At 51.6% G+C, this 27492-nt stretch overlaps 1 protein-coding gene and 1 long non-coding RNA gene across 6 annotated transcripts in view; one reads left to right on the top strand and one right to left on the bottom strand.

Moving 5' to 3' along the window:
* ARHGEF11 (Rho guanine nucleotide exchange factor 11) overlaps positions 1-27278 on the top strand; it is a 69683-nt gene extending 42405 nt beyond the window's left edge. For 2 of the 5 annotated variants that reach the window (XM_080985975.1, XM_080985978.1), the window contains 24 exons: positions 1420-1443; positions 3335-3476; positions 3597-3693; positions 3903-3932; positions 5212-5338; positions 5432-5611; positions 7136-7183; positions 7932-8119; positions 8958-9104; positions 9449-9528; positions 9641-9766; positions 10781-10898; positions 12107-12285; positions 12380-12455; positions 15424-15591; positions 15706-15793; positions 16691-16798; positions 17567-17646; positions 18525-18767; positions 19743-20120; positions 21507-21581; positions 23462-23757; positions 24771-24963; positions 25760-27278. In XM_080985975.1, the coding sequence (XP_080842101.1) occupies positions 1420-1443; positions 3335-3476; positions 3597-3693; positions 3903-3932; positions 5212-5338; positions 5432-5611; positions 7136-7183; positions 7932-8119; positions 8958-9104; positions 9449-9528; positions 9641-9766; positions 10781-10898; positions 12107-12285; positions 12380-12455; positions 15424-15591; positions 15706-15793; positions 16691-16798; positions 17567-17646; positions 18525-18767; positions 19743-20120; positions 21507-21581; positions 23462-23757; positions 24771-24963; positions 25760-25806 (3238 nt within the window). In that variant the 3' untranslated portion in view covers positions 25807-27278. The remainder of the gene's footprint in view (positions 1-1419; positions 1444-3334; positions 3477-3596; positions 3694-3902; positions 3933-5211; positions 5339-5431; positions 5612-7135; positions 7184-7931; positions 8120-8957; positions 9105-9448; positions 9529-9640; positions 9767-10780; positions 10899-12106; positions 12286-12379; positions 12456-15423; positions 15592-15705; positions 15794-16690; positions 16799-17566; positions 17647-18524; positions 18768-19742; positions 20121-21506; positions 21582-23461; positions 23758-24770; positions 24964-25759) is intronic. The other 3 variants (XM_080985976.1, XM_080985977.1, XM_080985979.1) reach the window with 3 other exon arrangements.
* LOC308465851 overlaps positions 1-27492 on the bottom strand; it is a 204064-nt gene that overhangs the window by 103136 nt on the left and 73436 nt on the right. The window lies entirely within an intron of this gene.

Raw genomic sequence — 27492 nt, 5'->3', positions numbered from 1 at the left:
ACTTTCCTGCAGCATTAAAGTGTCTGTATACAGTATGTGGGGACGCGGGTGGTGCTGTGGGTTAAACCACAGAGCCTAGGGCTTGCCGATCAGAAGGTTGGCGGTTCGAATCCTGGCAACGGTGTAAGCTCCCGTTGCTCAGTCCCTGCTCCTGCCAACCTAGCAGTTCAAAAGCACGTCCAAGTGCAAGTAGATAAATAGGTACCCCTCTGGCGGGAAGGTAAACGGCGTTTCCGTGTGCTGCTCTGGTTCGCCAGAAGCGGCTTAGTCATGCTGGCTACATGACCCGGAAGCTGTACGCCGGCTCCCTCAGCCGATAAAGCGAGATGAGCGCCGCAACCCCAGAGTCGGCCACGACTGGACCTAATGGTCAGGGGTCCCTTTACCTTTATACAGTATGTGTGTGTCAGGGGCTGACCTGGCAGGGGCTCCCCCCCCCACCCCCAGCCTTGCAAGGCTCCAGATATCATATAGGAAACTTTCTGGAACTCTTGCCTGTTGCTCTGCTCACCATCTGCTCTTGGAGACTTTGACGGCCGGCTTCTGCTTTTCTTTAAGGACCTGTTTTTATTGAGTTAATGCCAATAAAGCAGGAGGGAATCATGAAGGGTGATTGGAAGTTGTGGCTCAGAGCCAGGCCGGGTTGTTTTGCGGCTGGTGTATTGGGAGTGCCCTCAGAGAGAGAGAGGAGAGAGATAGCTGTTCACGGAGGAGCGATCCCGCCCTGGTCGGTGGCCGAGGCCCTCCTCTGACTGGAGAACACAAAGGGGCACAAGGAGTGACCCCTGTAATCTTGTCCGGTCTGGAGTCACCGGTGGGTTTTCTAGAGGGGCCTGCTCCAGTTTGGGACAGCCATAGTGGCTGGGCATAGGCTGTGCTGCCACCACAGTCCCATCCTGCCTGGAGGATTGCGCATGTGGTGCTCTGCCAAGCTTGAGACTACATGTAACTACAGGGACAAGCAGCCCCTCTGGCTGCAGAGTGAGGGTGGGGCTGGGTCCCTTGGGAATGGGGGGCAGAGATATTCCCCCAGGGAGACTTGCCAGCAGAGGGTTATGTGCCTGTGTGTGGGTCTCAAGGTGGGAGACGATAGGGCAGTCCTGGGGGGTAAAAAACTTGCTTGCCAATGGAATGGTTGACCCTGCGGCTTGCAAATGATGTGCCCAGCCTCTTGCAAGCATGGCCCAGTGGTCAGGGATGGTGATGGGAGTCCCAGCAACATCCAGAGGGCACCAGTGTGCAGGGAGGAAGGTGGGTTTTCAGTATAGACCAAATGGGCAAGAGAGGGTCTCCTGCCTGGACACGTGGACCCCCTGTGAGCCATCTCTTGGAAGCGACTGGGCTGTAAGCAGAGGAGGAGAGGCTGTAGGAAGTGAAGATGCATCCTAACCTCCTGCTTCCTTTGTCTCCTTCCTCCAGATCCAAATACGAAGAGGACCGGAGGTGAGTGTCTCCCTCGAACCTCAGCCCCCCCAGGACTACTGGGTCAGGCTGCTCAGAAGGTGGGGAGAATTCCAAGGGTCCCCTTGAGAGGCTGCCAGTGACCTGCTTTTGCCTGCTCTCTTTACCTTTCATGTGGCATATTGCTTTATTTCTGGGTTTTTAATCTTACGTATGTGTCTTGTCAAGGGACGTGGGTGGCGCTGTGGGTTAAACCACAGAGCCTCGGACTTGCCGATCAGAAGGTCGGCGGTTCGAATCCCTGCGACGGGGTGAGCTCCCGTTGCTCAGTCCCTGCTCCTGCCAACCTAGCAGTTCAAAAGCACGCCGAAGTGCAAGTAGATAAATAGGTACCGCTTCAGCGGGAATGTAAACGGCGTTTCCGTGCGCTGCTCTGGTTCGCCAGAAGCGGCTTAGTCATGCTGGCCACATGACCCGGAAACTCCAGACAAACGTCGGCTCCCTCGGCCAGTAAAGCGAGATGAGCGCCACAACTCCAGAGTCTGCCACGACTGGACTTAATGGTCAGGGGTCCCGTTACCTTCACTATGTCTCGTGTCAGCTGCCTTGAGGCTTTCTTTGGCTGAAAAGCAGCCAGGAGACACAAAGTTTAGTTAACAGGATTTGTTCCGCATTTTAGGTTTCTGGGTACCCACAGATCAGTTAGGAACCGCGCCTCTCTTGGTGTTCCTGCTGAAGTTCATTCTTCAGTAACTCTTCAGGCATCCCTTCTGTTACATAGGAAGCTGCCTGCTGCTGAGTCAGACCATTGGCCCTGTATTGTCCACACTAACTGGCAGCGACTCCACGGAGATGCTGCCGGTGGGGACTGAACCTGGGACTTTGCTTCTTGAAAGCAGGTATTCTGCCATGGAGCTGCTATGGCTCTGTTTGTTGCTGGTGAAGTGTTTGTACATAAATTTCCTGTTGTGCCCTTCCAGAAGGCATTTGGTGTCCTTATGGGGCAACCCTGGAAGGAGCTGCAGTTGCGCACACACACTTTATCACACACACTTTTCAAAACATTGACCCGATTTAATATTTGCAGCCCTCTATTCCAACAGCAACCGTTGAGCTCAAAGCAGCTCAACAATAACCACAATAGCATTCAAAAAACAGACACTGCAACCGCTACAATATCAAACACAGTAACATATAAATAAAGCAAATATCAAGAGCAAAAGGATCAAAACAATTGATACAGCCATAGAATTTCCGAATATCGGAAAGGGCTGCTGAGCACCAGCCCTGGGCCATCCTCTCTCTGGGAAGAGTTTTTCTCTTCTGTGGGAGGGGCGGTCAGGGGAGGGCAGAGCCAGCCAGGACCAGGGACAGCTCTGATGCAGTGAAGGTGACTGAGAGGCCAAGACCCCCTTGTTTAAAAGCTGTCACGCTCTTGACGTTAGGGGTCTTGCACCATTTAGTGCCCTCTAGTTTGAGTTTGGGACGCGGGTGGCGCTGTGGGTTAAACCACAGAGCCTAGGACTTGCCGATCGGAAGGTCAGCAGTTCAAATCCCCACGACGGAGTGAGCTCCTGTTGCTCGGGCCCTGCTCCTGCCAACCTAGCAGTTTGAAAGCACATCAAAGTGCAAGTAGATAAATAGGTACTGCTCCGGTGGGAAGGTAAACGGCATTTCCATGCGTTGCTCTGGTTCGCCAGAAGTGGCTTAGTCAGACTGGCCACATGACCCGGAAGCTGTATGCCGGCTCCCTCGGCCAATAAAGCGAGATGAGCGCCGCAACCCCAGAGTCGGCCACGACTGGACCTAATGGTCAGGGGTCCCTTTACCTTTAGTTTGAGTTCTCTCTGCTTTTCTCCCTCCCCCTGGCCAGCAGCCTCTTCCCCCCGCCCTCCCCTTGTGGGGCTCAGTTGACCCCTCTTCCTCCCCGCAGCGCCCCCATGAGCTTCGCCTTGAACACCTACATGGGCCATGTGGGGATCCGTCCGCGAGAAGCACGCCCCGTCAGTGTGGTGGAGAAGTCCCAGGCACAGGAGAAAGACAAGTGGCTGCCATTCTTCCCCAAGGCCAAGAAGGTGAGCTGGTGGTCAGGCTGGAGGGAGGGAGAGAAGGGTGTGTGTGTGTGTGTGTCCCGTGCCTCTCCTAATACACACTCTGTGTGTGTCTGCGTGTCTCTCTCTCTCCTGGCTCAACAGAGCAGCAGCACCAAGAAGGATAAAGACGCCATGGAAGACAAGAAGCGGAACCCCATCCTCAAGTACATTGGGAAGCCCAAAAGCTCCTCCCAGAGCAGTGAGTTCCAGGGGCAGAGGAGGGCAGGGGGTGACGGTGCTGAGCACCCCCTTCTCCTGCAGTGTGTTCTGGGGGGAGTGGATTCAGCCGGGCTTCCTCCTTCCTTCCTTCCTCCTCTCCTTGCTTCTCCTCCTCCTTTTTCTGTCTTTTTCATCGGTGCGATTTTGACGTTGATTTTGACATTCCATTCTTTTTGTTTTCCTTTTCAGCATTTCATGTCCCCTTGTCCCCTGTTGAAGGTAAAAACAAAAGGAACACACAACCCCTTGCTGGTTTTTCTCCCTGACCCCCCCCTCCCAGCTCACCCCCCTTTACCCACCCCACCCCTGCTGCTGCCGCTTAAAAAAATAAAAAATGTCGAGGAGGTATCTTTTTCTAGAAAAGGCCTTGTAAATTGTTGTTGTCACTGGTTCTGTGAGGATGGGTTGGATTTAATCGCTCAGGGTCTCCCCCCACCCTCTTTCCCCTCCCCATGCAAAAGCCACACTTCCGTTTCCTTGCCTAACTTCTGCACCCAGGACAGCGCACGTTGGCTTAGTGTCTCTGCGTCCCCTCCTCTGCCATGCAATCGTGAGGAACATGGCCTTGGCGCTGCCCTCAGAGGACCCTTTCTGCCGTGGCTTCCCCAGCGGGGTGGGAGATTGCCTGGGGAAAGGTGTGCAAACCACCCCTTGCGTTCACCGTGGGGAAACGGCGCTGCGTTCTCTCTCAGACATGCCGGAGTGGAACTGAAGGCACCCCTTTCCCCTTCCCCTCCCATCTCCTTAAGAGCTGGTCATTCAGGTCGTGTCCCCATGATGTCATTCTGCTTACAGGAATGGCCCTTCTTCCCCTTTGATTTCTTGCCAACGGGTGTTTGGGGGGCCCTGGACCTGGGCTGGGCCTGAGGCCGTGGGGTTCCTCCTTTGTGGCAATCCCTTGTGGGAATCCGTAGTCCTAGGTTTCCTCCCTAAGCCGAGCCTCTTCAAGTGGGGAGAGGGGTTCAGGATGGCGACCAGGTGAAGGGGAGAGCGGAGACAGGGCCCTCTCATCCCTCGGCAGCTGTGTAGAAGCGGAGTGTGTCTGTGTAATTAAGGCGTTCCAGGCTTTTATCCAGGCAAGGCCTGCTGAGAGTGGACCAGTTGAAATTAGTGAACCCAAGCTGTTCATGTCCATTAGTTGCAGTGGGTCTACTCTGAGGAGAACTGGCATTGGATACAATTCCCCTTCCCTCCCCCCAAAAGTGCCATGCTTCAGTTCCCTCTACACCAGCGGTTCTCAACCTGTGGGTCCCCAGATGTTGTTGGACTACAACTCCCATCATCCCTGAGCTCTGGCCTTGCTAGCTAGGGGTGATGGGAGTTGTAGTTCAACAACATCTGGGGACCCACAGGTTGAGAAAGGCTGCTCTACACAGTCATCTGCCTTGGACCTTCTTCTGGGCCAGACCCTGGTGTCTACCCCCTCACACCCTCCCCAATTAAGTCTGTAGCTATGTGGGGCTTCTAACGGCTCAACTTTCCCTCCCGCTCTGACCAGTTAAACCCGGCAACGTGAGGAACATCATCCAGCACTTTGAGAACAACCAGCATTATGACTCGCAGGATCCTGGCCTGCAGCGCCTTTCCACCGGCAGCTTCCCTGAGGACCTCCTGGAGTCGGACAGGTAGGAGGATGCCAAAAACGCCCGGCAAGGGGGGTGGGCACAGGTGGGCTCCAAGTCCTCATCTGCCCTCCTTCCTCTCCCTCGTGGCTTCAGTTCCAGGTCGGAGGTCAAACTCGGCCGGTCGGAGAGCCTGAAGGGCCGGGAGGAGCTGAAGAGGTTGCGCAAAGCAGAGAACGTGCCTCGCTCACGCAGCGACGTGGATATGGACGCCGCGGCTGAGGCCACCCGCCTCCACCAGTCGGCCTCTTCTTCTGCGTCCAGCCTCTCTGCCAGGTGAAAAGCGGGGAGCTCCTTAAGGTCTAGCGCCACCTTCTGTACTTAGTATTCCAGCACCTTGCAGAAGTTGAACGCTTTCCAGATAAATTTTGTTGTTTGCTGGGCATCTCTTTAGAAGCGGCTTATCATTGTTCCATCTTTGAGGCTGCTGTTCTGCGCCATGTTGGGCACAGAAGCGTTAAGAACATAAGAACAGCTTGCTGGATCAGACCAAAGTGGACCCATCCAGTCCAGCCTCCTGTTCTCACAGTGGCCAAGCAGATACCCAAAAGGGAAACCTGTAAGCAAGACCTGAGCACAAGAAGAACAACTCTCCCCACCTGTGGTTTCCAGGGAGGATTCAGAAGCATCGCTGCCTCTGACTGGAGGCACAGCAGAGCCATCCTGGCTAGGAGCCATTGATACAACAAAACAACAACACCACAAACTGACTTATAATTATAAAACCAAATTTACTAGAATGATAGCTAGAATAGAGATGGACTTGTAACCATTCAAACCACAAACAGACTAAGGTGCCCTGTGCAAGACAAAGCCTGGAGATACTGTAAACGTGGAGTGGATAAATGTACAACTCTTATCTCCCAACATTAACGTTCAGTGTTAACAGAACGTTCACATCCAAGGTGACACAATTTAAGCAGCCTCTTTTATATTGTTTGTAAACCACTACAAGGTTTTATTGACAGGTAGGCGGGATGCAGTTTTTGCTAAATAAATAAAGTAAATAAATAACTGTAATCGGGCAGCTAAGGCAGCTTTCTGCTCCTCGTTTTCTTTATTTTGCAAAAATTGCATCCTGCCCAACTTCAAACAAAGCTGCTAAGTGGTTTACAAAGAGCATAAAATACACGTTTAAAATGGCCCGTAAAAAAGAACCAGTGTTAGAAACAAGTTTACAAAAAGCAAATTTAATGAAATAAGAAGTTAAAAGTGTGCATACTAAGCTGAAATGACTGGTTAAAATACATTTCAACTTTTACATGTCTTGGTAGGCTTTGCCCAAACAAAATATTTTAGTAGGCTCCCCCAAAAATACAGCGAAGGTGCCTCCCTAATCTCAATGGGCAGGGAGTTCCAGAGGGTAGGAGGTGCCACGCTGAGATGCCAGTTCCTTAAAGATGCAGAGTGGGCCATATGTGGAACTTCCAGGAGTGCCACTTCCGCAGATCAAAATGATCAAGTGGGCATATATGGGGGAAGGTGGCCCCTAATTAAGATGTGCAGCATTTGTCTTCATGGTGCGCCTTTCTCGCCCCCCCCCCATCCCTGCCTTTCTTCCTTTGAGGAGCCCTCTGTCTGTTTGCAAAGGAAAGGGGTCACTCTTTCCCTCATTCTGTGCCCTCCAGGTGTTTGGGTGTGATGGGAGCTGGAGTTCAAACACCTGGAGGGCACCTGGTTGGAGAAGTCTGCGTTCTGTGTCTTAAGTGTTTGCTGGATGGGTCCCTTCCCGCAGCCCCGAGGGAGTTAAGCCCAGAGCTTGTGGTGCTCACCATTTATAATCTCTTCTTGTGCCTCCAGGTCTCTGGAAAACCCCACACCGCCGTACACTCCCAAAATGGGGCGCAGGTGAGCTACCCTTGCAGCCAGGGCCAGGAGAAACGGGCATTCTTCCATGGGGTAGGAAGAATGTGTTGTCTAGGTGTTTTCCTCTTTGTCGTCTTATTCTTGGTGACCCAAAGGAGCAGGGGGAACGAGGCCATGACTGTCTTGTGCTTAGTCACGGTGGTCCTGTGTATGCCTGGGTGGGGTCCTCCCTCCCATCGCTGGACCGTGGCAGAGACCCCAGAGCTGAAATTGAACTGGAGGCTCGTTTAGTTGGGTCTCTCCGTCTGTCTTGCAGTTGGGGTGTCCTGCAAATGTGAAAGAGACTTCTGGGTCCGGCTGGCTCATAATGGGGCTATAAAGACCCTGTGTTGGGAGAGATGCTGCAAGGAAGGAACTAGGGTAGGGGTCACCCAGCTTTTTAGGCCTGTGAGCCCATTGGCACCTCACTCGCTCCTTCCCTGGAGCAGAACACCCAGCCGCAAGAGACGAGAGAAAATGAGCACATGTGCAAACATCACTATCCCAGAGGCTCTGGATACAGTTCAGATCCAGCAGAATTAACCTGAGCCTTGAAAAGCACATGGAGCTAAAAGATGAAGTGGGAAGGAGCATTGCAAGGCTCTCGTTTGCATCAGCAGGCAAACTCTGAAGCTCTTATGCACCGTTAGTTCCAGAAAGGCCCAGTTTACGAGGCTGGAGGACCTTTCTCAGAGACCCTCTTTTGACACCCCTTCTTGTCTCTCTCCAACCCCCCCCCCCCCCGGCGCAGAAGCATCGAGTCCCCAAACTTGGGCTTCAGCACTGACTCCTTCCTGCCCCACCTGCTGGAGGACGACCTCTTCCAGCTCTCGGACCTGGAGCTGGAGCCGGACTCGCAAAACTGGCAGCACACTGTGGGCCGTGAAGTCGTGTCTTCGCTGACGCAGCGGGAGATCGACCGCCAGGAAGTCATCAATGGTGAGAAGGGTCTCTCTGCGTTCGCTATCAGAAAGACGGGGGGGGGCGTGCCTGGTGAGCTCTACCCTACTGACATAGGGCCAAGGCAGCCAAGGGCGGTGCTTCCTGGCCTTGAGGGGGGCTGTGATGTCTCCAAGGAAGAAGAGGAATCCCTAGATAGGGCCTGTAAGACAGAGCTATTCCACCTGGCTTTCCATTTGAACTTAGCCTGATCTTTTATTCCCCTTCCTCCCCTTTTTATGAAGATTACCCGCTCTGGGATCCCACAGCTAATTCTCCCCTGGTCTCCTTGCTGGCCCAAATAGGACTAATTTAGCCAGCTAGCCCTGGGGATCATCTAATGTTTACTGGATGGATTTCCCCCCTAAATTGATTTCTGAATTCTGAATTTATTGTTATTCACGTTTTATACTGTATTTATACTGCTGGTTTTTTGTTGCATCAAATTTGTTGTTAGCCGCCCTGAGCCCGGTTTTCTGAACCGGGAAGGACGGGGTATAATTAAAAATTCATTATTATTATTATTATTATTAGATGGATGAGGGGTGGGTGTGCTGCCCTGGTAACCAGAGCCATCAGCTCTGTACTGGCGCCTGGGCTGGGGAGGAGCCACGTGGCTCAGTGGCAAAGAGTCCCAGGTTTGATCCCAGGGAACAGGGTCTGCCTGAGACCCTGGAGAGCCAGCAGGGAGTGGAACCATCAGGGGTCTGACTAAACAACGCTGCTCTGTCCCTTCATTGATGGCACAGTTTTGTTCAGGAGGAGGGTAGGTTTACTTCACGACCCAAATCTTTAAGAACAAATCGAAACTTCTCCCTTTCCCCTGCTCTTTCCTCAGAGCTGTTTGTGACAGAGGGCTCTCACTTGCGGATCCTGCGCGTCCTGGACGTTCTCTTCTACCAGCGCATGAGAAAGGAGAGCCTTCTTTCCCGGGAGGAGCTGGCCCTCCTCTTCCCCAACCTCCCAGAGGTCTTGGAGATCCACAGTAAGGCTGCTTCTCCTGCTCCCTTGGAGCCCCTTTGGATCAGGCCCCCCATTCTGTGGTTTCTACAGCAGGCAGAGTGGGTCTCCCCTCCACAAGCCCCCTGCTCAGGAGGAGAACTGGAGCAAAGCCAAAGAGCCCCACAGGGCGGAGAGGGCAGGGAAATCCTGAGGGTGGCCTTGATCCCATTTGCAATGTTGGTTGGACTCTAATGGCCAGCTGTGTGCCCACTGCTGAGAGCCTTTCACTGAAAATAAAGAGTGCCTGTGTGGTGTTTAAAACTAGGCCCGTACTCCATTCCCTTCTGTCACCTTTTCTCCTTTCCTCACCATCCTTCCCTCCTCCAGATTCTCTTTCGGAATCGATGAAGAGGCTGCGAGAGGAAGGGCCGATCGTCAAAGAGATTGGGGACCTCATGCTTTCCCGGGTGAGGATCCCAGACCGCGTGGGCTGCCTTGGGGACACTAGGTGACCTCCTGACCCACCTGAGGTTAACCCAGGAGTGTTTTCTCTCCCCTGCCCTCTTTGTGTCCCCCCAGTTTGATGGGGCTGCACGCGAGGAGTTCCAGCAGATGGCTGCCCGCTTCTGCGCGTACCAGTCCATGGCGCTTGAGCTGATCAAAACCAAGCAGCGGAAGGAGACTCGCTTCCAGCTCTTCATGCAGGTAGCCTCGTGATGGGGCAGGAGGCTGCTAATGGACGGGGAGGAAGGAGTTGGGGGAGGAAGGGACTTTTCTTTTTTAAAAAAAATATTTCAAAACAAAAAAAATTACAAGCATCAAATTCAAAATCCATATTCATTTTCTAACATAAGCCTATTACATAAAGGTAAAGGGACCCCTGACCATTAGGTCCAGTTGTGGCCAACTCTGGGGTGCTCATCTCGCTTTATTGGCCGAGGGAGCCAGCGTACAGCTTCCGGGTCATGTGGCCAGCAGGACTAAGCCGCTTCTGGCGAACCAGAGCAGCGCACGGAAACGCCATTTACCTTCCCGCCAGAGCGGTACCTGTTTATCTACTTGCACTTTGACGTGCTTTCGAACTGCCAGGTTGGCAGGAGCAGGGACTGAGCAACGGGAGCTCACCCCGTCACGGGGATTCGAACCGCCGATCTTCTGATCGGCAAGTCCTAGGCTCTGTGGTTTAACCCACAGCACCACCCGCATCCCTTAGCCTATTACATAGATTACCTAAATTAAAATATATCTAATTGCTCTAGGCTTCCCTTTGCTATATGTAAATACAACGCAATTAACAAATTATATTTAAAATGATATTATAGGTTCCCATATACCCCCCACTCCCCTTCAGTCATGTGTGATCTCGATATTTTACTTCTTCCGTCTTGTTATAATTTGATAATTATTCAATTGATTCTGTTATTTTTTTTCTTGCTTACGTTTTACACATTCTCTATCAATGTTTCAATTCCGGAACCATATTTTCCCATGTATTCCTTCACTCCATCCCACTCTCTAATTATTCTCTGATATGAGTGGCCTCTAATAATTGCCGTCAATTTTGCCATTTCTACAAGCTCACAGAGATTGTTTTGCTGTTCTAATAGTGATGGGATTTTCAGGGGGAGGAAGGGACTTTTCAGCGGCCAGCCCTCTCCTGTCTCTGCAGGCCAGAGAAACACAGACCTGTCTCTCTCTCTCTCTCCCTGCCTTTCCCAGGAAGCCGAGAGCAACCCTCAGTGCCGCCGCCTCCAGCTCAAAGACCTCATCATCTCAGAGATGCAGCGGCTGACGAAGTACCCTTTGCTGCTGGAGAACATCATCAAGCACACGGATGGTATCTCTCTCTTCATATTTGGCTGTTTGTTTGTTTTTTGTGTCTCTTCCTATTCAAATGTTACACATTGCAATCTCCTCTTAAGCACATTCAACTCGCTGGTTGAAATTGCACAAATTAAGTCCAGTCAAGGCTTGGTCTTCTTGGGGTTACCCAGCAGGGAAATAACTCTTCAGCTCTGTGTCTTGCTTGCTGGGCAAGGCCCACTTGCCCTGTGGCCTCTGGGAGTGCTGGGGATTCTTGCTGCCTGACCCACGAGCTGTGGGAGCAGCTCCAAGGATTAGGGCCTACACGACCATTGTGTGTACATGGAACTATTGGAACCAACCCCCCATGTAAGATGCGATTGTACTGTATTTTTTAACTTGTGTCAGCTTTCTGATGTTGTGAGTCAGCATACATAGAGATTATGGTTGTGTGTGTGTGTGCACTGTTCATTAGTGCCCTGTGGTGCTGTGTCTGTAAAGCGTGGGTGCTGTTCAGAAGCCAATTTTCACATTAACCAATAAGGATTATTTTGCATCGTGTATCAGAGCTGCCGCTGATCTGTCTTTCAGACGTCGTTTTGTTTTTAAATGCAAAATGCAGGATTTTTTAAAAATTGTACAGTGGTACCTCTGGATGCGAACGGGATCCGTTCCGGAGCCCCATTCTCATCCTGAAGCAAACGCAACCCGCGCATGTGTGATTTGCCGCTTCCGCGCATGTGTGAGACATCATTTTGAGCGTCTGTGCATGCATGAGCGGCGAAACCCAGAAGTAACACGCTCCATTACTTCTGGGTCGCCGCGGAGCGCAACCTGAAAATATTCATCCCGAAGCTACTTCAACCCGAGGTATGACTGTAGTGGAAGTCACTTTGGGACCACCCTGTGTGTTTTAAACAAAGCCTCCCAGGTTTTCCATAAACAGAAACAAACTTTGCCAGTGGCCGGCCAGCCCATCTAAGAGTGGTAGACTCATAATCTGGGGAACCGGGTTCGTGTCTCCGCTCCTCCACATGCAGCTGCTGGGTGACCTTGGGCCAGTCACACTTCTCTGAAGTCTCTCAGCCCCACTCACCTCACAGAGTGTTTGTTGTGGGGGAGGAAGGGAAAGGAGAATGTTAGCCGCTTTGAGACTCCTTGGGGTAGTGAGAAAGCGGGATATCCCTGATATTTGATATCAGGGATATCAAATCCAAACTCTTCCTCACCTTCATTGCTTAGGGGAGACCTTGGAGCACAAGAAACTTTGCCAGGCCCGGGACCAGTGCCGAGAGATTCTCCGGTACGTTAATGAGGCGGTGAAGCGGGCAGAAAACCAGCAGCGCCTGGAGGTTTACCAGAAGCGCCTAGATGCCACTTCGCTGGAGCGGACCAGCAACCCGCTGGCTGCAGAATTCAAGGTACACTTCCCCCTTTGCCCTGCACCTGAGTCCCTGGCTTTATCCTGCTCGCCGCCTCCTCAAAACGCTGCCTTTTTCTGCCCCTCCTGTCCAGAACCTCGACCTCCGAAGTCGTCGCATGATCCACGAGGGCCCTCTGAGTTGGCGCATCAGCAAGGATAAGACTGTGGGTATGTAGCTGGCAGAAACGAAAGCTCCTCTCAGCGTTCGCGCGTGTTCTCACACAAACATGGCACGGCCTCTCAGAGGGAAGGCCTGTGTGCGCTTCCTCTGCAGTTGACTTTTCTAATTTATATCCCACTTTCCGATTAAAACAGTAATCAAAAGTGTGGAGGGGTTGTAGGAAGATTGCCTGAGCTGAAAAGCCCTGGCGAGCCATTGCTGCCAGCCCGAGTAGACAAGACTGAACTAGATGGACCGAGCGAAGGGGTCAAGAGACAGCTTCCGAAAAGATTAACAGAACCAAGCAATTTTGGAACATGGTCCCTAAAACAAGCAGAGCTTTAGCTGTTGGAAGATCAAAACTGTCAATGCGTTGTTATTCATTCATTCATTCAATCAATCAATCAATCATTTATTTATTTAATAAAATGTATAAGCTTCTTGTTGTAGAAAGCTCAAAGTGGTTTACCAAAAGACTAAAACAATAGAAGTCTTTTAAGTAATTTAAACCATTGATAAACTCAAAACACACCATAGTATTTAAAGTTCTAGGACAACAGGCCACAGATTAAAAGGCTCTCCCAGATCAGCAGCCTTCGGAAGGCTCCATGGCAGAACACCTGCTTGGAATGCAGAAGGCCCCACGTTTAATCCACACTGGCAGCATCTCCAGGGAGGGCTGGGGAATGACTCCCTGCCTGAGGCCCTGGAGAGCCATTGCTGTCCATCCGTGGCAACAGTCCTGAGCTAGAGAGACCGTCCCTTGTTCCTATGTCTAGACAGGCCTTAAGTCAGACTTATATCAAAGAAAAGTACATGCACATGTATAACGCCGTAGCAGGGAGGGAGTAGTGCGACTCATGCAACACGTTGGCGATTAATATACAGAACAATAATTATCCATACTTTATCGAACTTCTGAGAAAAATACAAAACATTAAACAAAAAGACTTGCGAACTACCCAGCCTAAAATGAACTTATAATATCTGGTTTCAATCGATTTTTCAAATGGTTAACTCAGTCTTTTAGATAAGTTCATGAAGATACCAACAAAAGGTAAGTTCGGTGATATTCACAATACAGTGGTGCCTCGCAAGACGAAATTAATTCGTTCCGCAAGTCTCTTCGTCTTGCGGGTTTTTCGTCTTGCGATGCACGGTTTCCCATAGGAATGCATTGAAAATCAATTAATGCGTTCCTAGGGAAACCGCCTTCAGACCAGGTCCGGGGACAGTCTGTCCCCGGACCTCTTCTGAAGGCTGGGGGGGGGGGGGGAGACAAGGGCTTTTCTTCCCACCCCCAGCATTTTAAAAAACCCCAGGACAGCGGAGGACTTCTCCGCTGTCCGGGCGATCTTAAAATGCTGGCGGGCGGCATTTTAAAATTGCCCCGGACAGCGGAGGACTTCTCCGCTATCCGGGGCGATTTAAAAGCCCCTGGGAAGGCAGGCAGGGGGGACAAAGACTTTTGCCCCCCGCCAGCCTTCAGAAGGTGTTCCCACCCCCCCGCCCCGCTTCGGAGCACCGTTCCAAAGCGGGGCGGTGGGGGAAGGTGTTCCCACCCCCCCGCCCCGCTTTGGAGCACCGTTCCGAAGCGGGGCGGTGGGGGAAGGTGTTCCCACCCCCCCGCCCCGCTTCGGAGCACCGTTCCGAAGCCGGGCGGTGGGGGAACGTGTTCCCACCCCGCCGCCCCGCTTCGGAGCACCGTTCCGAAGCCGGGCGGTGGGGGAAGGTGTTCCCACCCCCCCGCCCCGCTTCGGAGCACCGTTCCGAAGCCGGGCGGTGGGGGAAGGTGTTCCCACCCCCCCGCCCCGCTTCGGAGCACCGTTCCGAAGCCGGGCGGTGGGGGAAGGTGTTCCCACCCCCCCGCCCCGCTTCGGAGTACCGGGAGAAGCGATCTCCCCGCAGCCCCTTGCTTCAAAAGAGGTCCGGGGGCAGCGGGAAGCGCTTCCCGCTGTCCCCGGACCTGGGGCTGCGGGGAGAAGATCGCTTCTCCCCGCCGCCCCTTGCTTCAAAAGAGAAGACCCGCTGTCCCCGGGGCAAGCTTCGTTTTGCGAAGCAAGCCCATAGGGAAATTCGTCTTGCGAGGCAACTCGAAAACGAAAAAACCTTTCGTTTTGCGAGTTTTTCGTCTCGCGAGGCGTTCGTCTTGCGGGGTACCACTGTACCGAGAGATGCTAGTAGAATTGTAGATAGATAGGGAAGCAGTGGATCATATAATACGTTAAAATTTCATATCATGTAGAACTTGTGGAAAAACAAAAGCCCTGTAAACAGCAATGAACAGGATTAGCAATACTCAAAACAATAGGCAAAGTGGTACTCTCGCCCACCCACTTATGAGCAGATCAACAAAACAGGCCTTTTTGTGGCGGCTCCCTGCCTGCACAGTGCTCTCCCCAGAGAGACTCGCCTGGTGCCATCACTGCATGTCTTTAGGCGCCTCTTTACCCAGGCCTTTGGCCATTATATAATCTGTGGGCTGTTTGTGGGGGGACTTTTATTATGATTATTTTATTAATATGCTATCTATTTTACGCTTTTTATTATGTATTTATTATTATGCTCTGAAAAACGTGTTCTTAATGTTGTACTTAATGTTAAGGTACGTGGGGGGCGCTGTGGGTTAATCCACAGAGCCTAGGACTTGCCGATCAGAAGGTTGGCGGTTCGAATCCCCATGACAGGGTGAGCTCCCGTTGTTCGGTCTCTGCTCCTGCCAACCTATCAGTGCATGCAGTGCAAGTAGATAAATAGGTACCGCTCCGGCGGGAAGGTAAACGGCGTTTCCGTGCGCTGCTCTGGTTCCCCAGAAGCAGCTTTGTCATGCTGGCCACATGACCCGGAAGCGAGATGAGCACCGCAACCCCAGAGTTGGCCACGACTGGACCTAAGAGGGGTTCCTTTAACTTTAATCTTGTACACCACCCTGGGATCTTTTGATAAAGGGCGGTAAATCCTCCCTCTCTCTCTTAGACCTGCACGTCTTGCTCCTTGAAGACCTCCTGGTACTTTTGCAAAAACAGGACGAGAAGTTGGTTCTCAAGTGTCACAGCAAGATGGCGCTGGGCTCCTCAGACACAAAACAAACATTCAGCCCCGTCCTCAAACTGAACGCGGTCCTCATCCGCTCCGTGGCAACAGGTAGGAAGGGAGGCCGTAAAACCACGTGCCCTCATGCGGAGGTGGGAAGCTAGGCAGGCCATGGCGCCCTGGTGGGTCGACTTTTCCTCCAGCTTGTCTCTCTCCTCCCTACAGATAAGCGAGCGCTCTTCATCATCTGCACTTCTGAATTGGGACCCCAGATCTACGAACTGGTAGCTTCGAGCTCTTCAGAAAAGAACACGTAATATTTTTATCTGTTGTTCTCCCACGCGCCCCCGTCTCCTTTGGGTGGGAAGGAGCAGGGAGATTAAAAGGCTAACTGGCCTCTGGGCAGCCGGATGAGTCAGGAAGAGTCAAGGAGCCCAGTGTGGCAAACAGACAATTTAAAAACAAACCAAAGCGTTCCAGAACAGTTAACACACTGTCTCCACCCCCCCAACCCCAAGAAGTTTTAATTGAGCTTTGGTAAATAATGTAACAAAACTAGATTCCCCTCGACGGTAACAAAACACCCCTTCCTCAAAACGACCACAGTTAAAAGCGGTTAAAAGTAGTTTCAGTTAAAACATGCATGTCTGTCTGTTATCTTAGAGTAGCATTGGAATCCCCTGGGCAAAGATTCTGAAGAAATATATATATATATATATATATATATATATATATATATATATGTATATGACAATATATATTGCTTGATTATAGAAAAGAAAAAACAGTGAACAAAGAAAAAAACCAAAGGATAATACAAATGACAAAAAATTAAATTAACTTCTTACAATACAACTTCTATTAATGACTTCCAGTCACCCCATCGAGAGTCCCAGGTTTCTTTTGAGTAGCGCACTTTTCATTATCACTCCAAACTTTCCCCAAATGTTTGCTTTAATAAGGTTTTCTATGTTCACAGAGGGGTCATTCTAAGCCAGCCAGAGAATTCACATTTTTACATGCTCTTTTAAGATACTTTCTGTAAATGTCCCACCCTCTAGTAAATGTTTGTTCTGTATTAAAAGATGCTGATGAAATAAATGTGGGGTCTCCCTGCCTTTCAGGATGGCAAATCAAAGGCACTCTGTTCTCTTTGGGGGCTTTTAGAGAGTCTTTCTTTTTCTCCCCTCTCCCCCCCTTACCTTGGCAGGTGGATGGAACTATTGGAAGAGGCGGTGAAGAGCGCCACCCGCAACGCCCCCCTGCCTGCCAAGCGGCATTCCCAGGAGCTCCCCCTGCACCCGGCAGCTCCTTCCAGGTAAGGGGGGACCCCCACCCCCAGCTCCTCAAGGCAGGAGACCTTTTGCAGGGAACTGCAAAGGGAGGCTGAGGTTAGATGAACTTAGTGTGTCCTTTTTTTTTCTTAAAAAAAGTCTGTGAATCCTGCTTTGCAGGAACTTTATTAAATGAGCAAAACATGCCCCTCAACCGTACCTCTTAACCTCCACATCTTCTTCTTCCCCACCTCAAATAAACATAGCTGCCCTAGGAATTACAGCCAGTAGGGTGTCAAGAGCTGTTTTCTCACTCCAGCTTTCCTGGGCAAACTTTTGGGATATTAAAATGGGGGTCCTGCAGATGGGCTATTCCTCCCCCACCCCCCGTTGCTGCATTTATGGACATCTTGGAGGTCCCAGGCCACAGAGAGGTTAGGCTGGCCTCAACCAGAGCCAGGGCTTTTTCGGCCGTGGCCCCGATCTGGTGGAACGCTCTGTCCCAAGAGACTAGGGCCCTGCGGGACTTGACATCTTTCCTGCAAGATGGAGCTGTTCCACCAGGCCTTTGGCCAGGGCACAGTCTGACCCCCTCCTTTGGCAATCCTCACAGAACTCTGGCCCAATGGTTGCCATTAATTTGATTCTGAATTGATTTTAGAATGTATTTTAATTAATTGATTGTGATTTTATGTAAACTCTGCTATTTTTATTGTTGTTAGCCACTCTGAGCCCAGCTTTGGCTGGGGAGGGCGGGATATAAATATATTATTATTATTATTATTATTATTATCTTTGTCCTTCCTCTTCAGCCTAGTACTCCAGGATGCTGACATCTCCCCCAACCTGGCCCCAAGCACCTCTGCGTCCACCCAGGAAGAGGACATTTCAGGTGAGTGGCTGGCGGTTGCCCTGGGATGGAGGTGGTGATGGGGGGCAGTCTCAGCCTCAGCAGCCGAGGTCCAGCAGGGTTGCAAGGCATTCTGGGAGTATCCTGCTGCTCCCTATTGAAGATATTTGGGGGGGATATTTTCTGTTGGTTGCCAGAACCTCCTTCTCACACACAAACGGGCTTCTTTGTCTTTGGGGCATGGATGGGGGGGCACTGTTTCAGGGCTCCAAAGCTTCCTTTCTCTCTCCCATTTCGCCCCGCTCTTCCCCCCAGCAGATGTTGTAAACAAAATCTGCCCTTATTCCCTTATGGGGTATCCAAGAGCCCGTATAGAGTCCTTACGTGGGTTCCCTGTTGGTAGGAGAAAATAACAGAGGCCAACCAGAGAATATTGAGAAGCAAAGCAGCTAGTAAGCCTGATCTTTATTAAAGATGTCGCCACAGGGTGCTCCCCTCACACGCAGGAAAGGAGGAGGAACCCAGAACAAAGGTGTGTCCGCCCTTATATAGACATTTTAAATTGCCCGCCCTGGAGCTCAAGACCACCCCCAGATACATCATATCTACATCACAGAAAGGGCGGTCTACAGCAAAAATCTGAGTTCGTTGTTTATCTCCTGTCTGGCAGGCTATCTGATAATGCCTTATCTGATTCCCTTTCCTGGTAGTCTGCCCGTTCCTTTGAAATGGTGATTACCCAATTCCTGCCCTCCCTCCTTGCAGAGAAAACATTTGGTCCGTTTGGGAGTCAACATGGTTTCAGGGCGGTCTTCCTGAGCTGCTCCAGACATGTGGTCCCCATATCTATGTTTGTGCTTGATTGGTACATTTGTGAACATTTATTATATATATAAGACCTTAATTTTTTTATTATGCAGACGATACCCCAACGGACACCCTGGCTGAGGAGAGACCCCTTGCACTGGCGGAAGAGCCAGAGGCTGGAGGCGGCGAGGAAAAGGAGCAGGATGAGGAAGGCCTATGTCCTGTTTTGTCGCCGTTCCCCACTGGGGAGATGGAGCTTCCTCCTGAGGAGACCCTGGAGGGGCCTGATGAACAGTCGCAGCCGCTTCCGGAGGCTGCCTTTCCCGGGTTCCTGGCAGAGTCAGCCTTGCAGGACGGTGAGAGCCAGATTTCTTCTCTACCTTTATGTGTCTTGTCTTTGCACTGGGGGGGGGGGGGAGAGGCTCAGGGTGGGCAGCCTTTGGCCTGATTTCATCCCGTGCCATACACCTGGATTTTCTTGGATGTACCTGGATTTCAAAGGTGGAATTGATGTCCGGGGTGGTGGGGATTTGTGAAAGGCGGCGCTTCATCTTGGATCTTAGACAAGTTTTTGTAAATAAAAAAGCTCAATAACTTTTTTGGGGAGGTCCTAGTTTTTATGCCAACCCTCCCCTTGAGTATCATTGCGACTGTCCCTCTCCTGGGCCATCCTGCTTTCCCTCAGCCCTGAAAGGGTCCTTGAATGCAGAGGAAACTCAAAGCAAAAATTTGCGGGAAAATGGGATGGTTATAGAAGATACGTTCAAAAATACAATAATAGTTTTGACTCTGTGCTAGCATTCAAGTGACAAAGGAAGTAAAAGGAGGTGGATAACAGTTAAGGATTTATTATGTTTTCTGAATGTATTGGAAAATTTATACAGAAAGGTTTTTTGTTTTGTGTACATTCAGTTGTCAGAATTGAAGAAAAGATTTTGTAAGATAAAAGGGGGAACATATTTATTTTCATTATTATTATTATTATTATTATTATTGTGTGTGTGTTGTATGGAATGTTTGGGAGGAAATAAGATGGTAAATAACAAATAAACAAAATATTGATGTATGTAATTTTTATTTCTCAATTATATTTTGTGGTAGTATGGTTGTAATTTTTTTTGTGTAACATAAAATCATGCAATAAAAATTATTAAAAAAAGAAAGAAAGAAAGAAAGAAAGAAAGAAAGAAAGAAAGAAAGAAAGAAAGAAAGGGTCCTTGAACATGGTGGCGGAAGACGAAGGCCCCCTCCCTGGTCCAAGGAGAGGCCAGCTTCAGCCCACCTGTGGGATTTAAACGACGAGCCTCCCTCCCTTCTCTTTCCCCTTGCAGTCGAGACCCTGAGGCATCTCCTCCTGCGCAGCTTCCTCCCCTGCCGGGACGCTGACCCCGAGGAGGACCTGACCCCCACCCCTTCGGTGGTCGGAGCCGGCCAGCCTTGGGACTCTGCGCTGGCCAGTCAGGACTCAGGCAGCCAGGAGGAGCCGTCTGTGGAGAGCAGCGGAGCCGTGGAGCTGCCCGAATCTTCAGCAGCGGATCCAGAGGGGGGCAGTGCTGGGCCGGAGGCCGGAGGCTCCCAGAGCACCGAGGAAGGGGAAGGGACAGAGCCTCATGGAGACGAGAGGACAACAGACCCCTCCTCCGGCCAAGGGGCTGCTGCAGAAGGTGAACGACAGGGCAGCGGCAGCAGCTACAAAGTGGTGCGGAAAGGTACGTCTGTGACTCCTGCCCCGGGGTGTGTGTGTGTCTGGCAAAGAGGTTGGCGGGAGGGGTGGGGGGTGTCCTCCCTGAGTTTCCCCTGCCAGGGGTAGAGCTGATGCAGGTTGTTAACGGAGAAATCTGAGGGCTCCCTTGGACGAAAAACAAGGACACCAGCCAGGAATCCCAGAGCAAAACAGCAGCCAGGAGGCTTGGTCTTTATTGAAGACGGTCGCGACAGGACTCCCACCTGCCACCAGGTGGAACAAGATGGAAGCCCTGAACAAAAGAGCCCCCAAACTTTTATTAGCTGCTCATCCCCATGTTGCACCCCCCCCAACCGACATCACGGTTACATCATGAAAGGGGAGGTCTGGTGGCCGTAATCTGAGCATCCTGGACCCTGCCCCATGGTTCTCCTTGCCCTCCACCAAACACCCATCAAGTGGAACAAAAGAGATATTTACATTTCCCTGTTTCCCATCCCCGTTAATCACACCCTTTTGTCTTCATCTGGGTTTGTTATTTCTGGAATGGCTACCTGTCTGGCCCTCAGGTATCAGGATGCCAGGGATTATCACTCAGGCGGAGGGGCTGCTGAGGAGCTGAGCTCACATCTCTAGATGAATTTCTGAAGTTTTCCCAGTGAGCCAGTACAGAGATACATTGATCAGGGAATTCTTACATTTGGTATTGTGCAGCAGAGGCCCTTTGAATAGATAGGAAGAAACTGTCATGAAGCGTTTTGTGGGGACAAATCACAAAAGGGATTGTGCTGATTCTGGTAGTGGGCTGCATGTGCAGGATATTTGCTGGAGGGGCAACCCCCCCCCCAACCTATACATAAATTCCTGCAACGAGGTCCTGGGTGAATATTTGTGACTGTGAAGAACAGGGCCAAGGATGGCACGGAGCTGCCAGGATGTCCCTTGCGCCAGCTCCTGGCCCGTTAGGATTGCCTGGAGGATGGAGGCGGCTTGTGCCATCTCAGACAGCCAGCGAGCTCCTGGGCATTTTATGAGTGAAGACGAGGGGAAATCCATCTGCCAGGAGCCTCAGAGGCTGCAGACTAACCAACCTCCCTGCTCTGGAACCTGCAAGCGTGCCGGAAGACGCCGCAAGAGGGTGATGGGGCCAGGATCGTGGGGCCTGCGGATCGTGGCCGCCTTTCTCCTCTCCTTCCTGGGTGCAGCTGGCTCTTGCTCAGACCTCTCTTAGCTGTAACCTGCATGCGCTTGACTCCTAGGCTTCTCTCATTCCCCTGCCCTCCCATCTGGGCACTTCCTCCTGGGTGTTCTCTGTTGGGTGATGGGCACTTCCTGTGATTCAAGGTTTTGATCACGCTTCTCTCCTCCCTCCCCCCCTCTCCCCCCCCCCCCCCGGTGTCTCCTTGCACAGCAGAGGTGGAGGGAACTAATGGTGCTTTGCCTTTGACAGACGGCAGCCAGGCTGGTGGCGCGGCTCATGCGGATGGTAAAGAAATCCTTTCTACCCCTGCCTGGTGACGGGAAGGGCTTGGGGAGATGGAAGGGGTGTCCTGGGGGCAGTGCGTGTGTCTTAGGGGTGGCCACAATGTGCAGGAAGGCCCTGCTCACCCCCCCCGTGGGACCGCAGTCTGGCCAGACAAGTGCGCGCGCGCTCTCTCTCTCTCTCTCTCTCTCTCTCTCTCGCTGAACACCCGGCTGCAACTGTAATAATAATAATAATAATAATAATAATAATAATAATAATTTATTTGTACCCCACCCATCTGCTTGGGTTTGCCCAGCCATTCTAGGCGGCTTCCAACAGAAATTAAAAATACATCAAAATGTCACACATTAAAAACTTCCCTGAACAGGGCTGCCTTCAGATGTCTTCTAAAAGTCTGGTAGTTATTTTTCTCTTTGACATCTGGTGGGATTCCACAGGGCGGGCGCCACCACCGAGAAGGCCCTCTGCCTGGTTCCCTGTAACCTCACTTCTCGCAGTGAGGGAACTGCCAGAAGGCCCTTGGATCTGGACCTCAGTGTCCGGGCAGAGTGAAGGGGATGGAGACGCTCCTTCAGGTATACTCCCAACTGGCACCCATCACTCAACATTCATACCGCCAGCCAATCCTCACTTGCCAACAACACTCCAAACTCCCCCCACGAATCCCTGCCTGACAGGATCCCCTTTCCTTGTACTACCAGTATTGAACTGACACCTTCGTTCCTTTGGTATTTGCGTGTCACAACTTTGCGTGCGCCAAAAGCAGCAGAACGTCGCAGCCATTTCCCACTTCTTTTACATCCTTCCAAAGGCTGATTGCACTAAGCCCCCCAGCCCAATTCCACCCTCTGTCCTCCCCTCACCAGCCCCATTTCTGCAAGTGCAAACTGCCCTCCCACCCTCTGACACAGGCCCTGTGGCTGGGCTGGTGTGTGTGGAAGGTCCTTCAACCTTCTTCCCGCTGGCCTTTGCTTCTCTCCGTGGGATGGGGTGGGGAGGGAAGCGATTCTTGGCCAAGGCACACCTGTGGGGTCCATCTACCTCAGTGTTGCCTACACTGGCTGGCAGCAGCGGCTCCCCAGGGTTTCAGAACTGAGACGGCCTGCAACTCTTCCTGGAGATGTTGGCCAGGGACCTTCTGCACTCCAAGCAGGTCCCCTTCCGACTCAGATTGTGGCAGCCCCTTCTCTAAAACAAATGTAAGATTTCGATCCAGAGGGGGTGATTTAAATAGGAAGCTGCCTTACACTGAGTCAGGCTATCGGATCACATGAACCGCGTGTTTCTCCAGGGGTTCAGGCAGGGAATCTTTCCCGGACTTACTCGGAGTTACAGGTGAAACTTGAAAAATTAGAATATCGTGGAAAAGTTCGTTTATTTCAGTAATTCAACTTAAAAGGTGAAACTAATATATGAGATCGACTCATGACATGCAAAGCGAGATATGCTTCTACTTCTCAGAGGTCCAATCTTGCTCAATTTGCAATCCTTGTTTTGCTGATTTCCTTGAATATTCTAATTTTCTGAGATTGTTAATTTGGGGTTTTCATAAGCTGATCATCGCAATGATAACAAATCAGGGCTTGACGTATCTCACTTTGCATGTCATGAGTCTGTCTCATATATTAGTTTCACCTTTGAAGTTGAATTGGTGAAATAAAGGAACTTTTCCACAATATTCTAATTTTTCAAGTTTCACCTGCACTACCAGGGATTGAACCTGGAACCTTCTGCATGCAAAGCAGGTGTTCTCTGCCTGTCCTCCATGGTGGCTCTTCCCCAGTGTGGGCACCCCCCCCCTCTTTTCTTCCCTTCCCCTGTCTGCTCTTCGCCTCCACGTCTCCCTCCGACTAACGCTCCCCTCCGTCTCCTTCCCCCAGGGAACTACTTCTACGTGAGCTTGCCGGCGGGTCCTGAGGAATGCCAGCCGGACGCCAGGAGCCCCAGCCCCATGGAGCCTGCCCGTCCTTCCAGCCCACCAAAGAGCTCCCCTCCTGCTGCCAGGCCGCCCCACAGGTGGCATCGTGCCAAGGAGAGCCCGGCAGCAGGCTGGCTTGGCCACTTGGAAGGCCCGCCAGCCGCCCCAGATCTCTCTCCCTCCAGCCAAGTGGTCCGGGATGTGGACGTCATCTTCCAGACGATAGAGCAGCTCTCACTGAAGCTCACCAGGCTAAAGGTGAGGGGTGGGGGGCGGCTTGGGGGGCAAGAAGGAAACCCTTGGTCCTCTGTCACCAGCAGGAAAGCTTTCAGCCACCTGCATGTGGCCTCTGTTGTGAGAGGCAGGGCAATGGGTTGAAATGGGCTGGGGGAATGAATACTGTGTGTCTTGGGATGGGGAGAGAATCAAAGCAGGCACAGAGGGTGGTCTCCAGCCTTGCCAGTCATGTCGCCCTTGGACTGAAAAAGAGCCCCCCCCCGCCCCAACTGAGGACCTAATGGGGGGAAAGATGTGGAACACGTAATCGAATAAGCCCAGTGGCCCTTCTTCTCAGGCATCCCTAATGGCCCCTTCTGTAGTGGTCAGATGGGATTACTATGAGGAATTATAAAATATGCATCAAGCCATTGTGTCAGCGATGAAAGCATTGAGTTGACTGGGTTTGATTCATGGACAATAATTTCTGGTCAAATCCCACAAGCCTCTCCATCTATGCCATTTGCTTTCTCTACACCTGACAGGCACGTATCAGCATTCTGAAACACAGGCCGGTTGCTTCCTCAGGCATCCTCAGTACATGAAGATAGTAGGTCACTTTGATGTAGTTTAATCTTTAGATAGATCTGAAGGGCCAGGAAGAGAGTTCACAAGGAGATGGTAAATACTGCCATCCTGTCTCTCCTGTTTATGACCTCTGGGGTTTTGCTGAATGCATTCCTCCTTATATTCCTATTTCATTTACTCTGGACTACTATGCATGCTCAAGTAGGAAATAGTTTCTTTGTAGTTTTAACTTTAACCTTGTCCCACGTGGGGTTTTTGAAATGCTCAGAGGAAATTGATTGGTTCTTATGAACACTGTGTAAAAAGTTCTTTTGTGAATAAAACTCACCTGGGCCAAAGAATTATCATACACACTCCTCCCAGAGTCTTGCTGGTCAAGCCTTGTGTGTATTCTATTAATCAGAGTCCAATCCTTCCTTGTTTTGGGAACGCTACACCTTCCCCTCTCTCTGTTTGGGGTCTTGTAGGATGTTGAGAAGGCCCACCAGGAGCTGCTGCAATCCTTGAGTGGCGGCTCTACCACAGACAGCTCCACGCCGGTGGGCTGCGTGCCGCCGGATCTGAGCCAACCGCTGCCGGGCAGCCGCAGAGTCTCCAGAGCCAGCGATGAGGACCTTCTGCCCTCCCCACAATCTCCGGCGGAGGCAGCAGCTGCGTTGGGTAAGAAGCCCCCTGTTTGCCCCCTCCTCTTTTGCTGCGGACACCTCTCTCCACCTGCAGGAGATTGGGGGCTCCCCAACCCCTTTCCGCCTGAGGGGGAAATACTCCTGCTGTGCTTGGCTGCTCTTCAGAGTGTTGGTGCTGACCTTGAAAGCCCTAAACGGCCTCAAAGGCCCAGTAGACCTGAAGGAGTGTCTCCACCCCCATCATTCAGCGTGGACACTGAGGTCCAGATCTGAGGGCCTTCTGGCAGTTCCCTCCCTGAGAGAAGCCAAGTTACAGGGAAGCAGGCAGAGGGCCTTCTCGGTGGTGGCGCCCGCCCTGTGGAACGCCCTCCCACCATATGTCAAAGAGAAAAACAACTACAGTGGTACCTCGGGTTACAAACACTTCAGGTTACAGACTCCGTTAACCCAGAAGTAGTACCTTGGGTTAAGAACTTTGCTTCAGGGTGAGAACAGAAATCGCGCGGCGGCAGCGGAAGGCCCTATTTGCTAAAGTGGTACCTCAGGTTAAGAACAGTTTCAGGTTAAGAACGGACCTCCAGAACGAATTAAGTTCTTAACCCCAGGTACCACTGTACCTGACATTTAGAAGACATCTGAAGGCAGCCCTGTTCAGGGAAGTTTTTAATGTGTGACATTTTGATGTATTTTTAATCTTCGTTGGAAGCCGCCCAGAGTGGCTGGGGAAGCCCAGCCAGATGGGCAGGGTACAAATAATAAATTATTATTATTATTATTATTATTATTATTATTATTATTAAAGTGTGTCCCCCCTTCTCTCTCCCTTCCAGGCCAGATCTCCCTTTCTGAAGACAGCCCCCAGGAGGTGACCCTTTAGGAAGGGGCATTTTGCAACTGGACGGACTGAAGGCAGGCAGCAGGCGGACTCGCTCGCGGGCAGATCGTCGCCCCCTCCTCTTCCCTGCCCACTTTGGGGGTCTCTGGGTTGAACTGAGGAGGGGGCGGGGGTCCTGTAGCGGCCAGCGTGAGAAGCGGCAAGACCTGCGATGGAGCAGAAGGAAAACTGGAATCCCTGGGATGCACATGCTGGATTAATCTGAACCCTGGAAAACAAGAATATCTGTGGGGCTTCCCAGGAGGGACAGCCAGGCTCCCGGAGAGTGTGGTTTTTTTTTGGGGGGGGGGCTTAAGGTGGAGAGAGCACCCGCTTCTCTCTCTCTCTCTCTCTGCCTGCATGTCTCTTCCATTTTGGGTAGGAGGTAGCTTCCATTTGCTCCCCCCACAACCGCTGAATCAATCGCGTACATATGCACCCCTGCATATGCACCCCACAGACTGGCTTTTCCAATGTACATGAAAGCTGGAAATATATTCTGTATAATTGCACTTTTTTTCCATTTTGTTTATTTTTGTTTTTCTCTCCACGGTGAGGAAGACCCCGTCCCCACTGGAGAGATTTCCCAGCTGCTTCCAGACCTTATTTGATATAAATATGTATGTATATGCATTGAGTTATTGTAAATATATGAGGAAGTTGTTGGTTTTTTTAAAAAGATATGCCTCCATACCCTGATGGATATCTAGAAGATTGGAAAGACCCACGACCCCCGTAGCCCAGACTGGGGTGGTGGGGGGCAGCAAAGACCACTGCAACTCTCAGGGCATGACAGTGACAGATCGAGCAGCAGCCCAAAGGGATCAGGCAGGCAACGGCCGCCCCCCCCCCCGTGCCCCCCACCCCAAACCCTCTCGGGGCAGAATGGCTGCCCTTCACCCCACAAGCACCGCTGTCTTCCGCTCTGGCACTCACTTCGCGAGAGGTGGGCGAGGGCTGGGATGTGGGGGCACCTGCCTTGCAGATAGGGTCCTCCTGCTGTTTTATTTGGGGAGGGGGCGCCTGCTGGTGCTACGACAATCTGCCCCCCTCCCCAGTCGCCCTTTCCTCCTGCGGCCGCTCTGGCTTTGCCACAGGGCAGGCGGCGTTTGGGCTGGAGCAGAGGGCAGGCGACCCCTCTTGGTTCTCAGGCTTGCCACCCCCCAACCCCGACCCCCAACCAGCCTGGCCGGGCCGTGCAGATTCCTGGGGGGGCCTCCCTGGCTCCAGCTGCAAGTCCCTCGCAAACCCCCTCCCCCCGCTTGCTGAAACAGGTGGATGAGGCATAGATTATATATAGATATATATATAGATATATATATATGTTTAAAAAAAAATAAGATGCCAGACTGTTTGCTGTTCAATCCGCTAAAAGCCAATTTTATTTTCTTCCTTCCGATGGTAAAGGTTTGTGGTTTTTGTTTTTTTGTTTTTTAAGAAAAGTGGGGGGGAAAGTAAAATATTATTTGACCTCCTGTCTGTGCGGATTTTTTTCCTTTCACCAAAAATGGAGCGGAGGAATCTGGAAGGGCTGAATGGACAGAAACAGACCCCCCCCCCGCTGCCTTTGGATGCAAGTGTGAAGTGGGGGGGGCAAGCAATATAAGGCCCTAAGAGAGAGGGGGCTCTATAGGGGTTGTTCTGGTGGGGGTGGAGTGCCAGGGAGGGACCCCTGTTGGGGGGGGTCTT

This window comes from Podarcis pityusensis (genome assembly GCF_964106645.2).
Source record: "Podarcis pityusensis genome assembly, chromosome: 16".
Lineage (NCBI taxonomy): Eukaryota > Metazoa > Chordata > Lepidosauria > Squamata > Lacertidae > Podarcis > Podarcis pityusensis.
The sequence above is the reverse complement of the archived record's forward strand: the minus strand, read 5'-3'. Positions and strand labels throughout refer to the sequence as shown.